Source organism: Lepisma saccharinum, chromosome 8 (genome assembly GCF_977018435.1).
Source record: "Lepisma saccharinum chromosome 8, izLepSacc3.1, whole genome shotgun sequence".
Lineage (NCBI taxonomy): Eukaryota > Metazoa > Arthropoda > Insecta > Zygentoma > Lepismatidae > Lepisma > Lepisma saccharinum.
The window spans coordinates 19,706,934-19,727,787 of record NC_139236.1 but is presented as its reverse complement, the minus strand read 5'-3'; the positions used below and the strand labels follow the sequence as shown (position 1 = coordinate 19,727,787).

At 39.7% G+C, this 20,854-nt stretch overlaps 2 protein-coding genes across 4 annotated transcripts in view; one reads left to right on the top strand and one right to left on the bottom strand.

Annotated features, from left to right (window-relative positions):
• Nucleotides 1-20,854, bottom strand: part of Mgat4a (alpha-1,3-mannosyl-glycoprotein 4-beta-N-acetylglucosaminyltransferase a) — a 534,709-nt gene that overhangs the window by 296,360 nt on the left and 217,495 nt on the right. The window lies entirely within an intron of this gene.
• Nucleotides 14,547-15,701, top strand: LOC145991691 (protein CFDP2-like). The gene has a single exon (XM_083127751.1). It carries the CDS (start codon nucleotides 14,547-14,549, stop codon nucleotides 15,699-15,701), a length of 1,155 nt encoding a protein of 384 aa, XP_082983877.1.

Here is a 20,854-nt window from a genome sequence, read left to right as displayed (position 1 = left end):
GGCCTGCTCATGTTCCCTCTTCTTTCCGCAAACCAAAAATGCCCTTACGCAAGAAGCAAACTTGCACTTGAACACTTTTCTCTTGCTGGGAAAATGACCGAGTAAAAGATGCATGTGAGTTTTTTAACGTTCTTCCGCCATTTTTTAAATAATTTCCAAGGCCACGGTTATTGTCTCGACTCCAAGCGTTTGCTCAAGGATAAAGGTGAACCAAAGAAAGAGTAATAATCGCATTATTTTTTATTGGTGTCGGAACAGATTCATTCGAAATCATCTTCATCCGGATCTTGTGAAAACACAATCTTCTGCAATGGGAATCGCTACTGAAAACTAAGGCTCTAGAAGAATTACAGCCAAACACCATAAGGCTTCAAAAGAAAACTCCTACCGAAAAGTAAGGCTCCGGGTCGATGTCGAAAGAAAAGAAAAAGGCCTCAGAATTTGATACCTGCCCAAACAAAGGTTCCAGAATTTGATACCTGTTGAAAACAAAGGTTCCAGAATTTGATACCTGCCGAAAACAAAGGTTTCAGAATTTGATACCTGTTGAAAACAAAGGTTCCAGAATTTGATACCTGCCGAAAACAAAGGTTCCAGAATTTGATACCTGTTGAAAACAAAGGTTCCAGAATTTGATACCTGCCCAAACAAAGGTTCCAGAATTTGATACCTGTTGAAAACAAAGGTTCCAGAATTTGATACCTGCCGAAAACAAAGGTTCCAGAATTTGATACCTGCCGAAAACAAAGGTTTCAGAATTGGATCCCTGCCGAAAACAAAGGTTTCAGAATTGGATCCCTGCCGAAAACAAAGGTTCCAGAATTTGATAACTGCCGAAAACAAAGGTTCCAGAATTGGGTCCCTGCCGAAAACAAAGGTTCCAGAATTTGATACCTGCCGAAAACAAAGGTTCCAAAATAGGATCGCTGCCAAAAACAAAGGTTCCAGAATTGGATCCCTGCCGAAAACAAAGGTTCCAGAAATTGTAACCTGCCGAAAACAAAGGCTCCAGAATTTGATCCCTGACGGAAACAAAGGTTCTAGAATTTGATCCCTGCCGAAAACAAAGGTTCCAAAATTGGATCGCTGCCGAAAACAAAGGTTCCAGAATTTGATACCTGCCGAAAACAAAGATTCCAGAATTTGATACCTGCCAAAAACAAAGGTTCCAGAATTGGGTCCCTGCCGAAAACAAAGGTTCCAGAATTTGATACCTGCCGAAAACAAAGGTTCCAAAATAGGATCGCTGCCAAAAACAAAGGTTCCAGAATTGGATCCCTGCCGAAAACAAAGGTTCCAGAATTAGATACCTGCCGAAAACAAAGGTTCCAGAATTTGATCCCTGACGGAAACAAAGGTTCCAGAATTGGATCCCTGTCGAAAACAAAGGTTCCAGAATTGGATCCCTGTCGAAAACAAAGGTTCCAGAATTGGATCCCTGTCGAAAACAAAGGTTCTAGAATTGGATCGCTGTCGAAAACAACACAGACTCCAGAACTGGATTGCTGCCGAAAACAACAAAGACCCCAGAATTGGATCGCTGCAGAAAACAAAGGTTCCACAATTGGATCGCTGCGGAAAATATATGTTCCAGAATTGGATTGCTGTCGAAAACAAAGGCTCCAGAATTGGATCGCTGCCGAAAACAACACAGACTCCAGAATTGCATCGTTGACGAAAACAAAGGCTCCAGAATTCAATCACTAACGAAAATAAATGTTCCAGGACTGGAGCGATGCCGGAAACGAAAGCTTGAGATTTAGATAGCTGCCGAAAATGTATGTTTTGCAAGTGTACGTTCATGCAAATGTCGCTTGTTAACTTTGTTCTTTACTAAGATTGTTGTTGTCACGCTCCGGTCGCCTTTACGTCCCTCGGGTGCCAATTGATCATAGCTTCTGCATGAATGAAGGAAAAAAATCCACGTTTGAGATCACCCATGCCGAAAACAGAAATCGGGTTGGCCATGTAACAGTAAGATATGCAACAGACTCGACCAAGATGCTAACCGTCAATCATTGGCAAATATTTTGTCAGTATGCTTGAAATCTCTGATATGTACTTCCATCGCTATCACAAATCGAATCCACCAGCAAGGATACAGGAGACGACGGCCTTCAAAAATCAAGACGAGTAGACCAGACCTCTGTGAAATCGAGACTTAGTGTCAGACACACTCGTTTTCGTGATTCAACATGGAAGCAATGAAGTTGGGGATGCTTGAGCACTGGGTTGGTAAAATTTGTCCTTTTCTTTTTTTTAAAAGAAACCATTTTTTTTGTTTTAAACATTGGTTTTATTAAGAACGAAAACATGTTTTGAACAAATAAAAGATTTAAAACATAATGCAAAAAATACTTATTTTCTAAGAATAATGATTAATAAGTAATCTGTTAATCATCCAAGGGAGGGATATTTCTAGTTATAAAGCAAACACTTGAATTTCTTAAAATACATATTTACGTTACCCTTAAATCTCTCACGTAAGCTCTTCGAGAAGCTTCAACTAATACAAAGTTGCCAGGCCAACTATATCCACATGGTAGCCACTCTGATTTCCGAAGTACGATTTCTGATTTTTCTCGTACATTTTATCGTGAATGCCATAGGCGGAGTTTCGTCCGTGCACTATTTTTTAACCTTCTGCCGCTGAAGAATAAATAAATAAATAATATTTTTTACGATTTCTTAAATGTAACAGTTATATATGAAAATAGTTCTCGACGCTATTTTTATGGGATGGAAATTTTCTGATTCTGGCCCTCAAAGTTAGACTCCAAGATACGCCCATGACATTATTCATGCCTTTACGCATTGCGAGAATCATCACGGGCATTCTCCTTGAGAAACAGGCGACCCCCACATCTTTTCTAAAGGAAATGGAAATATGTTGATGTCGAGTATCACTTTTATGAAAAGAATACATCCACTATTACAAATGGTTACAAATTTGTTAAAGAATATATTTCTTCTTTAGAACAAATAAGGTATAGTTCTAATATAAGTATTATAATATTAATTGGTGCTTCTGTATTCACATGTAACAAATGTAAGTTTCGTGATGAATTTTATATTTTTTTTGTGCAGTTTGTCTTTCTTTAATTATTTTGTGGATATGTCGTATGTGTTTGGGGGGATAATCCCTGGTTCTGGTGGGGCTTAACCCCCCTAGCCACTACCAAACTACGCCGAACTGAATGCAACTAAATATTGACATTCACAACTACGTGCAGTATGTTAAGTGAGGAACAAAACGAGTACTATTCAATTTTTTAAAATGTTTTAAACACTTGAAAAAAAAAACAGTCAGGTGTTTTAAACATGACCTATGGGTACTCATTACGATATGTTTCTTTGTTAACTGAACATACATTTTCAGGCAGTGAACAGATTTCTGTGCACAGTAAACAAAATGACACGGATTGAATGAAAAAGCAAAGTTACAAAACATGCAAATAACCACAGACTATCAAATATCAATTTAAACATTTTAAACATTTGTAAAAAAAGAAAGTCTTGTGTTTTATGCCAACCCTGCTTGAGAAATTTTCCTTAACTGGGGTGGGGTTGTCGAGTCCGTGTCGTTTGCGTCCAGGGTTCTTATTCGTTCATTTCCACCGCGACATATGTCAAGACCTTCCTTGGTGGGTTTTCCCACAATCCGGAGTTTCATTACTGCCGTGCGCACGTGTGTTTATGACGTTGCACAGCTGCAGCTGTGTTTATCTTCGATTGAAAAGGAAGGTGATTGTAAGATGAAAGTATATATGAGGGATCTACATTGGGAAATTAGTATTTATGTAAAACTGAAACTTGAGAGAGACGACAAGATGACTGAGAATATGGAAATGATAGAAACAACGCGTGCAATGCCTTCGAGCATTTGCATACTTACAATAATTCAAATAACGTTTGTATTGTTGTTGTGCAAGTGTATCGAAATATTGTGTTTATATATACGTAGGTAGCTATTACGTATATAATGTTTGAAAAAAAATGCAATGTATTTATAATGTTTTTGACGATTTTATGTAGTGTATAATAATTAAGTGTAATAGACTGGCACATTTATGTTGCTTCCAAAGTGTACATTTACTTGTAGAATGCTTTCAATATTTTAACAATACTGTATTTACAATGTTGTTTTGACGATTAACGATAAATGATTAATAGTTAATAGGCTGATACTGAATTGTGTATTTTGTGTTGTGGAATAAAATTGATAGAAGTAATCCTGTGTAACGTCTTTTGAAATAAGTAAAGAAAAGTCATATTTGACTCTCTGGATAGGTTTAACATTTCAGTGTAAACACAGCTGTGCATCGTCATAAACAAACGTTTGATTTTGTTTTAAGTCCCCTTTATGCACTGAAACACATATGTCCATAAACACACGTTCGCGCGGCGGTGATGATACTCTGGATTGTGGGAAAACCAGCCAAGGAAGGTCTTGACATAAATGTCGCGGAGGAACTGAACCGATAAGAAGCCTCGGCGCAATCGACACGACACCGGGGTTGTCCACAGCTTTCCCATCCACTTCGGGCGCTGGACAAAAATAAAACTACAGGAGCAAAACAATCAATTTGAAAAATAATTCCCACAAACCACCACTAGCAACAAAATTGAACATTTAAGTTTCCTTACAAATTTGCTTCGTGATTGGTATATTTCATTGTTGTTTATAAGTGTGTGTATGTACGTGTAGATCTTCAAAATTAGTATTATAGAAGAAAAATTAACTTTGTTCTGACCCATCTATTAGCAAGATTTGTTAATGCGTTTGCTTCATCACAATCTACTTCACCATTTACTACGAAACGTCATTGTGACTAATAGTCAACAGATGGTGCTGTCATCAATTTCAGCTTTCACGTTAGCTGGTATGTTACGAGAGACGGTCGAACACGCGATGACTGATGAATTCTCATGAAGCACTGCGTACGCTGAGCGTCCCGTGTCCTGATCATCGTTCAATTTTTTATTTCTTTTTAACGTAAATACCCACAAGCAAGTTAAAACCAAATGTGCTAATAAAATAGAAACTGTCTGTAGTACATTTTAAGTGAGTTGGGGACAAGCCCAAAACGAGCAATGTTCAAACATTAACAGGATAGGGAAAATTACTTCTTTCTGAATTATCAAATTTAAACTTTTGATTGTACAGTGACGTGAAATTACGCCTTGCAATGATCGTATTGACTTTTACAACGCACAAATGCATGGGGCTGTACAATTAACGAATGAAGTGTGTGAGAGAGAGGAGAGGAGAGGAGAAAGAGAGAGAGAGAGTGTTAGAGAGAGAGAGAGAGAGAGAGAGAGAGAGAGAGAGAGAGAGAGAGAGAGAGAGAGAGAGAGAGTGTGTGTGTGTTAGAGAGTAAGAGTTTTAAAAGATGGAAAGATAAAGAGAGAATGTGCGCGGACGTGTGTGGGGGAGAAAAAGAGGGATAGTGGGAAGAAGAACGATATAATGCGAAAGAGAGGGAGAACGAGAAAGAGAGAGGAACACACACAGAGAAAGAGAATGAGAGGGAGGGGGAGTGAGAGAAAGAGTGAGCAATATAGGGAAAGACAGTGAGGCAGAGAGAGAAAGGGTAAGTTCAGAGAGAGTGAAAGAAAGGAAGGAAGATAAAAGGTGAGACACACACAGGGAGAAAGGGTGTGTGTGAGAGAGAGAGAGTGAGAGACAGGGAGAAAGGGTGTGAGACAGGGAGAAAGGGTGTGAGACAAAGAAAAAGGGTGAGAGACAAAGATAAAGGATGAGATACAAAGAGAAATATAGAGATTCAAAGATAAAGATTGAGAGACAAAGAGAAATGGTGAGAGATAAAAGAGGAGGAGAGAAAGGGAGAATGGGTGTGTATGTGCGTGTGTATGAGGGAGAGAGACAGACAGACAGACAGAAATTGAGGGGGAAGAGAAAAGAACATTGTGCGAAGGAGAAAGAATGAAAAAGAGAGGGTATAAGAGAGAACGAGAAAAATAAGCAGATAAAAACACACACAAAGACAGGCGAATCAGAGCAACAAAGGAAGAGCGAGAAATAGAAATCATAGCAGGAAATGAAGAGTCCTGAGTAAATTGTTTCCCTTCTTGAAAGGAAACAGAAACCAAGTGTTTTTTGTGGCAGAAACATAGTTTTGCTCTTACGGAATGCCCCCTGGGACACAATCCTTTCCTAATAGCGTCAATCCAATTGCAGCCGAGAGCCATCCTCAGGATCTTAACTTCCATCCCCCTCTGGGCCACACCACGCGCTCTCCTGCGGTTAGCTAAGCACTCGGTGCACTTTCGCGAAGCCGGAGACTTAGTGTCCGCGAAATGCACATTGGTGGCACCATGCTAGTTTAGACTATACAGTGAAACGTTCATATACCGTAATCTGCAAACATAGGTAAACGGAGAACAACTTGAAGATCTGCTTATGGTAGCGTGCAGGCAATTTGTAAACGTAATTTTAAAAAAAATTACCGACGTTTTAGTTTCGCCACGAAAATGAAATACGTATGTTAAACATTTCTCAAAACAGGCAGCTCAAAGGTCGTGGCTAAAGCTTCACTTGAAATGTGTGTTCGTACACAGGAAATGTATAGTTTTGCACGCTTTTTTTTTAAGGTAGATAAATATACATTATTATTGTTGCTACAATAGCAATGTGTAACTTGAAGATAATAATATCGATTCGCTTCTATATCGATACTTGAAAGTTCTAACTATTCAAAGTGGTGCACAGTATTTATAAATTTTAAAATATGTTTGACATTTGAACTTTCTTGTGTCGTCAAGGCTTGGGCATTTAATATTATGCTCGGTTATCTACTTCAGAGGAAATCTGATCACCAACATTAAATATATAATGCGGAATCAGAAATGTTCTCTGGTCGATTTAACGATTATAAATATATATTATAAATAATTATTTAGAAATGCATTTTCGGTTCCGTTTAAGATGATTCGAACTACAGAAAACTTGCCATCTCTATTCAATAGCTTTCAACAAATCGTGGCTTAGCAACGAAACAGCTTACCTATTTTACATTTTCTTTTCTTATGAGAATTGATATTGCAATCGTTCATATTAGTTTCAAGATTTGAAATCAGGCACAGACTACGAGGGTCACTATTTATATTTTGAGCCTTGGCAACACTGATTGAAGTTAGGCGCGATTTGACGTTTGCACGGAATCGTCTGGCATTATTGACCATAACGTACTTCAAATGTTTTGTCAATAGCTTCATTTGTGGTTTATGTTGCCTTGGAGATTGCGCGACAACAATAAAATGGAATTAACTCTTGAACATTTTCGTGTGATGATTTTTTACGGTTTTCGACGTGGATTATCAAGACAAGAGTGCATCGAACAACTTACTTCCACATTTGGCGATGAAGCCCCATCCTTTGCCACTGTGAAACGCTGGTATAACGAATTTAATCGTGGCCGCCATTCGGTCACCGACGAGATTCGCGAAGGTCGTCCAAAATCAGTTGTTGTTCAAGAAAACATTGATGCTGTGCAAACCCTAATACTGCAAGATCGTCATGTGACATACTGTGAGATTGAGGCAACCATAGGCAGCATATATAAAATATTACATGATCATTTAGCTGTGAGAAAGGTTATGTTCTCGTTGGATCCCACACAATTTGACAAAAACTCAAAAAGACGCTCGCGTCAATTGGTGCAAACAAATGCTCAATAAATACAATCTTGGTGCTTCAAAAGACGTATATAAGATTGTAACAGGTGACGAATCATGGATATATGCATATGAGCCGGAACGTAAATAGCAGTCGAATGTATGGGTATTTCAAGATGAACCCAATCCAACGAAAGTTGTTCGCGCTCGAAGCACATCGAAACAAAGGGTCGCCTGTTTTTTCGGGAAAACTGGTCATGTGGCAACTGTGCCTTTAGAGGAACGTAGAACGGTCAACTCTGAATGGTACAAACAATTTGTTTGCCAGAGGTCTTCGGTAAAATACGGAAAACAAACAAACGCCGTCGGATCATTCTTCATCAAGACAATGCCAGCTGTCACACATCTCGTCTAACAACCGACTTTATGAACAGTCAAAAAATCGAATTGATGGGTCATCCGCCGTACAGTCCTGATTTGGCACCCAATGACTTCTTCTTGTTCCCGAATGTCAAGAATAAATTGCGTGGACAACGATTTTCGTCGGCGGAAGACGCCGTTGATGTGTTCAAAAACCATATTATGGAGGTGTCTCAAGAAGATTGGAAAAACTGCTTTGACAAATGGTTCGAACGAATGCAAAAGTGTATTGACCATAAAGGAGAATACTTCGAAAAACAATAAAGCAGTTTTCAATGCCAAATTCCTGTTTTTTCATTGTTAGGCTCAAAATATAAATAGTGACCCTCGTATGAGTAGTTTTGTATATTTGTTTGTAAATAGTATCCAACAATATGACATAATTTTCAACATTTGGATCTGATATAAGAACAGGGACAGAAGCCCCCCTTCCACACCAAATGAGAATCTTAGGCTGAAAAAAAATATGTGCAAAGGTGGTGCCAAACATCTTCAATCCTGAGGAAAAAACGAACAAACTTCATAGAAAATGCCATTACTTGTGACGAAACTGGTTTCTCAGTACGATACTAAAACAAAGCGACAACATGCAATGGAAAAGTCCCATTTCTCCACAAAAAAAGAGAGAACATAGATGTGCAAGACGAAAATCAAAGCTATGATGGTTGTTTCTTCCACACCCGAAATACCATCTCCATTAATTGGGTGCCTGAAGTTCAGACAATGAACCAGGTGTACTATAAGGCGGTTCTAAAGACTTCGTGAGCGGGTGAGAAGACGACGACCAGAAATGTGGAAGAACGACTCGTGGATTCTGCATCAGGAAAACGCGCCGGCACACAACGCACTGTCTACTAAGACGTCAAGGCCGCAGTGATGGAACATCCACCATATTCACCGGACCTAGCCCCGTGTAACTTCTTTCTGTTCCTAAAACTGAAATCTGCACTAGAAGGAACTCGCGTCGAGTCCGTAGATGCAGTGAAAGCAAAATCGACGGAACACATTAACAGTCTTTCAAAATAGCTTTCAACATTGTTTCCAACCGTGAAAAATTGAAGAAGATAACATTTCCAAGTGTAATTTGGTCAATAATAATGTTTTCGCATCAGTAGGTTTTTTTTCTAGCCATATATCGTTTGGTTTGAGTTGGTGTTTTAAGTCCACTTTATGCACAGTAAGGCTAATCGGGACTGGACCTACAGTTTAAAGTGGGATCCGAACCACTTGTGCCTCCACCGGGTATCGAACCCGGGACCCCTTGATTACAAGGCAATGACGCTACCACTGCGCCATGGAGGAGGCCCTTCTAGCCATATATCGTATCAACATGTTTCGAATCAGGTGTTTTTCGAAAAAGTAGTTGTTGATGGAAATACAGGGTTTTGGAAAATTCGCGATTTGATTGAAGAAATCCAGAACTTTGTTTGTTCTTCTGCTCATAACTTATACATTACATTTCGAAGATTGTTTATGGAAGTTTACGCTGCTGCTTAATTAATCAATATCATACAATTCTATTTTGAACCCCAGGGTTCAATGATATAGATCGAGCCAGTCGTCGAAATATTAATGTGCGGAATACGCCTTCTGAATCGACTATTCAACGTTTAGTGCCACCAGCAAGGTGGAGCGAGAGATCTTCCATAAGCACGCCTACAATGGAAGTCAGTGTTCAACGACTTCAAAATGCTAACAATCGGGTTATATGGTTCAATTTCTTAAAACACCAGCTGGTACCGACAATTCCGAGATGTTGCATTAGGAAGAAGCTATTTAATGTGCAACCAGAGCCACAGTCGGTCTAACTTGCAAAAAAGACGGCAATTAAAATGACCTCCAACCTGACCGAGGTATCTGAAGGACAGGGCGTATGTGAAGCTCAGAATAATCACCCCGGATTAGGGACTTGGCAGTTCTCAGTCTCGTCTTGTGTGTTACGAATGTCTGTCTCGTTTTAATTTATAAAGACCCGACTCATTCTCACATCAATGGGGAAATGTATAGTTTAAGTGATGTACACATCGTGTCACTGAACAAACTTTCACAGCATGTAGAGGTAAAAAGGGCAAACAACTTTCCTTCAGTATTTTGAGTTTGACGTTCCGATTCAAAACTACGAACACTCGAAAAGTGTATTTATTCCGAACAGATGCAACCAACAACGGCTGCATAGGTTCACAGTTTAATCTCATGGCTTACAAACTTTGCAATGAGTATAATTAATGTATGACGTAGCTATGAATAATCTGGTAGATATCGGTATAATAAAATAACCTAGAGTGCGCGTCAAATCTCCTGCATATGGCGATAGCCAATAGCAGCGCACTGCAGCGGTGCCATGTCAAAATCTCACACGGAAAAGAGAGCGTGGTTGAGCAAAACGCCTTGTCACGGAACAAGGCAACGCCGCACGTCTGTGATTCGCCGGTGCTGTTCAGGCGTTCAAGGCCATATGCAGGAGATTTGACGGGCACTCTAGTCTTCGCTTGGGTAATATTCTTAAACACCATGCATTATAGTTTACCACAGTCACAAGCGAGACCGAGAGTCTCTGACACTTAAGTCTGGAACGCAATCTGTGTCTCGGAATCATACCTAAAACTGTTATCAGGGAACAGATTTATATGCAAATACATATTTATGTATGAAGCTGATATCAGTTACCTATATTTTGTATTATCTTTGCGCATCATGACATGTAGACTCGAAACATGCAGCTTATATTTTCCATATTTGTACATATAGCCTATTAGGTTTTGGCTCCTATTTCCCATATTTTATTTAATTTTACATATCATTTCCATATTTCAGAACATTTCTCAACATATACTCCATATTCGCACCATAACTACATGTCCCCGTGAGACCCAAAGAGTTGGGTGAATTTCTTGCGAATAACTGACAAAGTCTGAAGCGACGTTGAAGAAACGATAGTTTACGACTTTTTAAATACCTTCCAATTAAAAGTTGTTTTTTTTCATCCGAACAACTTTTTTTTTTTTTTTAAATATACCTTCCAACTGTTTGCTTGCTATTGTAAAACACCTGAAAATACTGTTTATGTACAATTGTTGTCAACCATAGAGATTAAGAACTTGTTACGTGCGTATAACTAAACAACGACAAAGCAACGCAACAACGCAGAATCGCTCCCCGTGACACACCTGTCACTCTAATTAAACATTACATGAATTATAAGACGGTCAGGATAAGTGCCTACAGTCGGAGTTACCGAGAATAAACTTAGGAGGATTTGTTTTCAACCACCTGAAATGACGTGACATAAGTACTACGGTGGTTCAGAATATACACATATATTAGAACACAGATAAATAAACAGTACATCTTGCACTCTTTCACTCTTTCATACACACATTCCATGGCATATTGTGACAATATGACAATTACAAAGGTTAGATTAATTAATTCTTTGACTATACTCATGCTATTTCTTTGCTACATTGCCTTTTTACAATTTACTGTTTAGGGTTTTAAGTATAATGTGAATAATTGTTCTTTGTGCGAACCCTACTATCTTTTCTGGAGGTACAAATATATTTCAATGAACTATGGTTTGCTGCTAACATATACTTTGATCTATAACGTTGATTTGTCCGCCGGAATAAGGATGTCTAGTTATGCCATAGCACCGAGTAAAGTTATGAAACGATTTGATTTACGCAGATTTGCGGTAGATTGGCGTCATCTATCTCACGCACGCACTTGCTTGGATCTTACCTTAGCTGCATTCCCTCTGACCTGGGTAGGGTGGTCCTACAGTTTTGGAAGGCGTCCACACTCCGGTGTTGTACTTCGCGGTTATCCTGGTTGGCGAAAGTGGATCACTCGGTAGTTAAATATGGCATCATTGGATACTGGCTTCACTCGTTCACTTCGCTGGCACGTCCATGACGGTACACGTACACTGTCGACTCCATACGACAACTAGCGCAGTAATAGGCCAGTCCTTCGCTGTCACTCGTACGTAGAGATACGAGGCTTAGGCGTTGAGACGAACATACGCAATGAGCCATTCGCGGTTTCAAATGGACACACATGGATATTAAATGTTATTAACTTTAGTATTGGCTGTTATGCACTTCGGTATTAACTTTGCTATCAATTGCTATTAACTTGTACTAACTTAGGACGTTGTTTCGGACGATTGACACAGGTGGACGTGTCTGGCGTTATTCTCACATAACCACACGTATGTGCACGGATGCGTTGACGGCGAGGGAGAAACGACTCCCTGGGTCTACTCTGCTCTACTCCATGGCTCTAAACACTCACTCGAGTCAAAAGACAAATCCAGACCACGGGTCAGATCGCGACTCGGAGCTACGTCGCGCGTAGCTCATACTCCGGTGTCGATTCTAGGCAAACTGTTTTCTCGCTATCCTCAAAAATCCCTTTTATGCAAGATTTGAACGTGTTGACGCTCTAGCCTCTGTGTTTATGTGCCTATTTATTGTTTTCGGTGCTTTGACCGTTGTCCTCCTATCCTGGTCGAAGCTCTGGCCGATCCTTAACCTCTGCTAGCAGCCCCTCGTGAAGAGATTAGTCCAAGTCGTCTGGTATTGTGTTGGGCACGTTCAGCTAGGGCTATCTCAACGGGTATAGTCTTCCATTGCATCCAGCGATGGATATTTAATAATTTATAACTCCCGTAGTTCTGTTCTGATTAGGCTGAAATTCTGAAATCTGTACTTTCATGATGTGGTCTTCCGCTGGTTAAAATATCATCCAATTCGGTCCATTGGTTTAGAAGTTGCTCTGTTCCTGCTATTCTCCGTATGAATGCATGTAAATCCGGATTCGGGCGAAAACGGTGGTTGAGCAAGCTAGCGTTGGCTAAGGCAGTCGCTAGACACCTTTATTCGCGACGGATTTTAATATTACCAATTGTAATTAATTCTTAATAACGGGCAATGAGATCAATTACTTGTTACTCAATATTTGACCGTTATAAACTAAAGCACTGGTTGTTACAAAAATTTGAAGAGAGTACCAAGTCGAGCAGCCCATTGCTAACCCCGCCCTCGCTAGTAGGTGGACTCCCGACAGCAGCGCCAGAAGCAACGATACGGGATTCGCTTCTGGTTTCTCTTCAAGACAGTCACGGTAATAATTACAATGACGAGACTACTTTATCTAGCTCGTTTAGTGTCTTATATTGTTAAAAAAATATACATTTTTACAATTTTAAATCGATATGTAACTCCATATTTTGGTGAAAATAACTAAATATGTCACATCCGTTCCCTGGATATTAGAAACACCTTCGACCTCAAACAAAGGAAAACTTTGCCCGTCCACATTGAAAGAAACCTGCAAAACGTCCCGTTTATGATAATGACTACTTTAGATGCACCCTGCTGCTCCCTTCACAGTAAGATCGATCCATTAAGATTCGGAAGAGCCGACTCTTCCAGCAGCGACATTTCTCCGACGTCTCTGACTGTGCATCAAAACGGGGTGTCAGATAACAAGCGACGCCCACAATTACGTGTCCTGGTGCCTAAGAGGGCGGGAGGAGGCAGGGCTACAATGGAAGCCGCCTGGAGATAAGGAATCTTCAATTTATTACGCGTCCCTCCGAGTTCTGGGAAGTTAGCGAAGTGAGAGCGATAGGGTTGAATCCTCCGAGTGAAATATGTGCTTTTAAAAAGGGGATAAAAAGGAGCTTCAAGACATTGAAAGTGTCTTCAGGGAATTGACGACCGGGTTTCAAAAAGATGGCGATCTTCGGATGCCGGGAAGGAAAAGGCAATCTACGAAGTTTCAAGACTATACTGTATGTACTACTGATATCCCATCTAGATTGAATTTGACATTTTTTTAGATCCACCAAGATACTCTGGCTGCTTTTAAAACTGTAAGTAGGTATTCGCAACAGTTGCGAAATATATATACAGGGTGTTTCCGTGACGTTGATTCAAATTGGCAGGGTGGGTGGAGACTGACCCAAGTACCAATATGAGATGAGGAAACGCATCATTAAAAAGTTATAAGACAAAACTGGTTTGAGCTGGCCATGAGAGTGGAATAAGACAACTGAAAGATTCGTCTTGTAGATTTAATATGGACATTACTACAGTGTATCGTAGCATTTTACGACGAAAACGACACAGTACTTGTTCTAACCCAGGGCGAGCCTCAGCTACTGGGCGGGTCGCAGGTGGCGGATAGCGAATGGCCCCCAGATATGGGGGTTAGCTGCGAATAAGGGGAAACCCGAATAAGCAGTCCCGGACCGAGGCAAACTGCTGCCTTGCAGTGAGAGGGAGAAACCTCAAAGGCTAAGGGAAGAAACCCTAAAAGAAAATCTAGCAGGCCGAGGGCTATAAGGGAGGCAGCCCCTCCCACAAGGCTTTGGAACTAGGGCTGATAACCCGAGTGTCCGAGATGAAATTATTAAAAGAAACTACAGAGGAGAAACCGGACTGATTAAACTGTTGACGACCAAGAGAGGGAAAAGGATAATGAGAGTGGCAACCTGGAATGTACGTGGACTTGCTGGAAAGGAGTTTGAATTAATGACGGAAATGGTGAGAGCAAAATTGAATATATTGGCGGTGACAGAGACCAAGAAAAAAGGAAATGGATATGAACAAATAATAGAACCAAATAGTGGTGAAAGGTTCCTAATGTTTCATTCAGGCGTAGGCAAAGAACAGAGAGCAAAAGGAGGAGTGGCTATAGTAATCTCCGAGGCCTACAGACATTATGTTAAATGCTGGAAATTCATCAATGAAAGAATAATCTTGGTAACTTTAACCTTTAACAGTAGCATAAATGAAGACACTACTTTTATTGCTATATATGCACCAAATGAAGATGATATAGCAGAAGAGAAAGATAGATTTTACGAAGAGCTGCAGAGGACAGTGGATGACACCATGGGAGCTGTCTTTGTATTAGGTGACTTTAATGGCAGAGTTGGAAATAACATAGAAGGAATGGAAGGGCTGTTAGGGAAATACGGCGAGACGCACCAGAATAATAATGGGAGATTACTAGATATGTGTGCAGGAAATGATTTTGTAATTACGAACACAATGTTCCCACATAAAGAAACACATAGATATACAAGAGAAGTCCCCAGCCGAAAGGAAAAATCTATTATTGACTACATATTGACACAGAGGAAACAGTGGAGATTTATCTTAGATGCAAGAGCATATAGAGGTTACGAGATTGGAAGTGACCACTATTTAGTAATTATGCAGTTACATGTTAATATCAAGACCAATGACCCTGGTGATAACAAAAGGAAACCTAAAGAAAGAATAAAGGTATATAAATTGAGAGAAGAGGCAAGACAAAAAGACTATCAAGAGGCTGTGAAACAAAGGGTGGAAACATTGGAATGGCCCACTATGAGAGAAGATAAACTGGAAGAAATATGGAGTTTATATAAAGAGGCAATCTTAGGAGCAGCGGCCGAAATCTGCGGAAAGTCCAGCGGAAAGCAACAACAGAGAAGAACAGCATGGTGGACGGAAGAGATAAAAGAAATGGTAAAGGAAAAGAAGCAACGGTGGAAAAAATACCTACTCACAAAACATTTAAGTGACTATGAAGCTTATAAACATCAAAGATTAGTAGTGAAGAATATAGTGAAAGATGCAAAATAACAGTCATGGGAAAAATTTGGAGAAGCAATGGAAGGAAACCTACAAAATAACCAAAAGCTGTTCTACAAAGTATTAAAATCGATGCGAACAGAGAAGCAATGTCCTCTTAAGTTCATAAAAGACAAAAGTGGTAACCTCCTCCGAAGTGAAAATGACATTATGGAGCGGTGGAAAGAATATTTCCAAAAACTGCTTGGAGGAAATATGGAAATTGGAGAAAAGGAGAAAGAACAGACTGAGGAAGAAAAACAGCAACACCAAGAGGAGGGAGAAACTGAAGAAGAAATAACTATGGAGGAGCTAAAAAGAGCACTAAAGAAAATGAAACTAGGCAAAGCGGCAGGACATGACCAGATAGCACCTGAGATGCTTAAATTCATGGGCAAAAGTGGTCAAGACATACTACTCAAGATTATTAATCTAATTTGGAAAGCAAAGAAGATACCAGCTGAATGGGAGTGTAGTGTCATTGTGCCAATATTTAAAAAAGGAGATAATAGAGACTGCAAAAACCATCGTGGGATATCGCTATTGAGTGTGCCGGGGAAAGTATATGCGAGGATACTAGAAGATAGAATAAGGAAAGTGGTAGAGCCACAGCTAGACGAGGCACAGTGCGGATTCCGACCTGGAAGAAGCACACAAGACCTCATATTTACCATCAGACAGATCAGTGAAAAACTGATGAGATATGGAAGAGAGGCACATATGGCTTTCATAGATCTAGAGAAAGCCTTCGACACCATTCCGAGGGATGAAATATGGAAAATACTAAAACAAAGAAAGGTTAGCAATCAATTAATTACAGCAACGCAGAGTCTGTACAAGAAATGTAGAAACTATGTCCGCACCTGCAATGCAGTCTCAAGAATTTGAGACTATAGTAGGACTTAAACAAGGATGTATCCTTAGCCCACTCCTCTTTATCACCTTAATGGATGATGTTATTAAATCATGCAATGGGAAGGTACAGAAATTCAAGCTGGGGTATAGGTTTTTAAAACCAATATATATAAACCATTGTGCCTTCGCCGATGACATATTAATATTGGGAGATTCCGAAAGTAATTTACAAAAGAACGTGAGAATCTGGGAAAAAGAGTTAAAAAAGAGGGGTATGAAGATAAATGATAAAAAGACTCAGACCATCATGATGGCACGACAGCCAAATATACATCAGATTGCTTTGAATAATGGAACGACATTAGAACAGACTACAGATTTTAAATACCTCGCGGTTATAGTGCAGCAAGATGGTAGAATAGATGGTGAAATTATAGCTCGATCCCAAGCCTCAGGGAGACTCTTTAATGCGCTAAAGAGAAATTTCCTAAATAATCCATTAGTGACCAAAAATACGAAAATCCGTGTGTATAAAGTGATATATTTACCTACATTACTTTATGGTAGTGAAACCTGGACATTGACAAATAAACATAGGAGTAAAATACAGGCTTCAGAAATGAGATTTCTCCGCAAAATAGAAGGGAAAACAAGAAGAGACAAAATTAGGAATCAGACCATTAGAGCTAGCCTGGGCGTATTACCAGTGCTTGAGAGAATCGAACAGAACCAGTTACGATGGTTTGGGCACATACAAAGAATGGAAGACTCCAGAATAGCTAAACAAGCCTTGAATGCAAAGATGCAAGGAGCAAGACCACGCGGGAAACCCAGAAGAACATGGGAAGAAGATATGAAGGCAGCTGTAGAGGCTAGAGGAGGAGAGTGGAGGAGAGCAAAGGAGCTGGCCCGAGACAGAATCCGATGGAAGACCCTCTGGGAAACCTCAACACCGCAAGGTAGAAGAGGATCGACTAAGTAAGTAAGTAAGTAAGTTGTTCTAAATGACGTCCCCAGCGTCGATGCAGGCGTGACAGCATTGCAAGAAGCTCTGTCGCATCATCTCGAACATCCCTGGACTGGAGTCGTTCCGACGATATCACAGGCTGCAAGGATTCTTGCCAGCACACTCTACCGACGTCTCGTAGACAACACTCTGGACATGACACCATAATAAAAAATCAAGTGGGGTCAGATCAGGCGAACGACTCCATCCATCCTGCAAGTTTGAATAAAGGTCACGGAAACACCCTGTATTCACAACAAGGACGTATTAAGGAAAGTGGTCCAGGAGGGCCAGACCCCCCCCCCCCAAACGAAAGACTTATAAAGTACTAAAATTAAATAAAGAAAATATACTTGTTAAACTTTTGTTGCTTAGTGGAGGGTTATTGGAAGGCAATGATTACATTGGGATCATAGGACTTTGAATGTCAGTACCAAAGAAGATTTATGCACACTACTACTTATCATAATTAAATTAATCAGTAAAGTGCGGATCAATATGCACTAAAAAATTGGAAAATATGCATGCATCTATGCACTAAAACCAAGTAAAATATGCACTTAAATATGCAAATTATGCAGTAAAGGAAAAATATAGGCGCAAAAAAAATCCTCGAAATACATTTATTTTTTAAAGTACTACACACACACATAGTGACCATTGAAGGTAACGAAGTAACAACAGCTTCCATGTCAAGTAACGTTGCAAAATCTTGTATTAAATTGAATTTACAATTTCCAGTTGTTAAACACAATACGTATAACGAAAATCGTTAAGTATAGTGTGCGTCAAATCTCCTGCATATGGCGATAGCCAATAGCAGCGCACTGCAGCGGTGCCATGTCGAAATCTCACACGGAAAAGAGACAGCGTGGTTGAGCGAAACGCCTTGTCACGGAGAGCACGGAACATTAGATAATATAACATATAATAAACTTAATGGGAGAAAAGAACATACCTGATTATGCCAGAGGGACTGCATAATTGTTTCAATATTCTCAAGGTGGAAGTTGTACAGCCTTTGTAAGATATTTTGTCCCGTAAAGAGTACGTTATCTTTTTGGCAGTAGAAAATTCGCCACAATCGTAAATTTCAAAGACGGTTCTACGAACTACGTCTTTTTCAAAGTTATCTAAGTTTGTCGTTCTTTTTTGGTACGTTAATGTGCTTTCTAGGTGATTGAAACATTGGAGCAGGCCCCGATCCACACTGTTTTGCCCCCGATCATATCCGAGAAACGGTAGCTTGATTCACACCACACGCTCGAGCTGTTAGAGCCGGGCACTTCTTAAAGTCAATTTTACTGCTCTCTTCTTCACTCGAACATTTTTTTTAAAAAAATTGTACACCTGAAAAATCACCTGTCGTGCCTGGCTTCGTACAACACTGTATTGTTCTCACTTCTCTCGCTATCACTACCACTTGGTTTACTCAACGACATGCTGCACACACACACACACACACTAAAAACGTGGGAAAAACGAACAGTGACGGTATCCTCTTCGTCAATTTCTCCTTCTACCATCACTGGGAACGAACCTGCCCTGTTTCCTTCGCTAATCGGAAAGTTTCGGAATGCAACAGGAACGAAGTGAGAACAAAAACGATACAATGCAAATACGTTTATAATAACATTGCTTCTACAGAGGGAACGGTATAAGCTACAATCACGCTTGTTTTTCGTACATACTCGCAAATTCATTATCTTTCCATCTGTTGAACTACTGACACTTGAAATAATATATTTATATCCGAGCGCCAGGTACACGATTTAGTAGCGAGGTAAAACAGGTTCTGAACTAGGCAACGCCGCATGTCTGTGATTCGCTGGTGCTGTTCAGCAGTTCAAGGCCATATGCAGGAGATTTGACGCGCACTCTAGTTTTGAATTTATGTAAATTGCAGTGCACTACAACATATCTCTCTAAATTGGTTGGAGTGATTTTTTTCCGTTTATCAGTTAGTATATCCTTGTATGAAGAAAAAGTGCGCTCCACACTACAACTTGTCACTGGACAATATTTCAATGCAGCTATGTCCTCTGGCGTGAGATCTTGTAATAGTTCTGTTGATTCACCTTATAGCACAGCTTTCACTTTGCACAAAAAATTCAAACACAAAACAAAACAACAATTCAAACAAACAAGAGGCTAGTTCGAGAAAGGTGAGACACTAATTTCTATTCTCAAATCGGGCACGTACAACATAGAATGATTTTCCCTTAATTTCCAACCTTTTTGTTGATTATCAAAATTCTCCGACTTTCCATGATTTTCTTCGCTTATAGCATTTCCTCGACTTTTCCCCAATTTCAATGCCAGTGGGCCTAAGGAAGTCACTTTATCTGCCCTTTCTGCAATAATTCTCCCCACTGATGTTGGAACGGATACAATTTCCTTCTTGACATTTACCCGAAGAGTGAGAGCAGAACACAAAGACATTCCTTCTGTCTCCAGTTGCGTCACAATCGAAGGGAGGGATGCAAAGTGTGCATTTACAAAGCCAATTGGCTTTGCACAAGGAGGGGGGACCGTCTGCCCTGCAGCGCATAAAGAGAGGTTTTCGAGCACCTGTGCTTGAAAATTTTACTCTCAGACACATTCCACAGACGAAACATTAACCAAGTAAACAAATATATTAAAAACAACTATCAATTTAATGATTTTTTCACGCAATATGCATTTATATGCGCTTACGCAGTAAATATGCACGAACACCTTAAATATGCATTTATATGAACTATAAAACCCCCCTACTTAGGTTCGGAATGCTCTGAAACAACTTTAGAACCCGGTTGCATATTAATTACAGGACCGGAATAAAATATGCAAAATCCGCACTCTATTAATCAGTTACTTTACTTTTCGTCAACTAGATCTAACATTCATTTTTTGATATTCTATAAACACACAATTCTTTATGTATTTTACATTAATTTCCTTAATTTTGGCGAGCTAAATTATAGCTATGTAAGCTAGATTATCAATATCTCCATTCTTATACCGAATTTTTACCAATTCATGTAATAAAAATTCAATAAATTAATTAAATATGTAAATTAACTGATAATATAAGTTAATTATAATGATTTCGTAGAGTTTCGTCCGAGTTGCAGTTCGTCCGAAAGCGAAATTCGTAGAAAAATGCTACAGTTCGTCCGCGACGGTTTAATGAGTTGCGTTTCGTCCGAGCCTGGCTGATGATGAGTCACACCACAGATAAAGATATATATCCGATTTTCTTACGTTTTTTATTAGCCTCTAAAATTTTCTCAAGGGCCCGTTTACGATCATTTGACCCTAA

Coding starts and splice junctions, on each gene's coding strand:
- LOC145991691 (XM_083127751.1), top strand. CDS start 14,547: ATGAGAGTGGCAACCTGGAATGTACGTGGACTTGCTGGAAAGGAGTTT.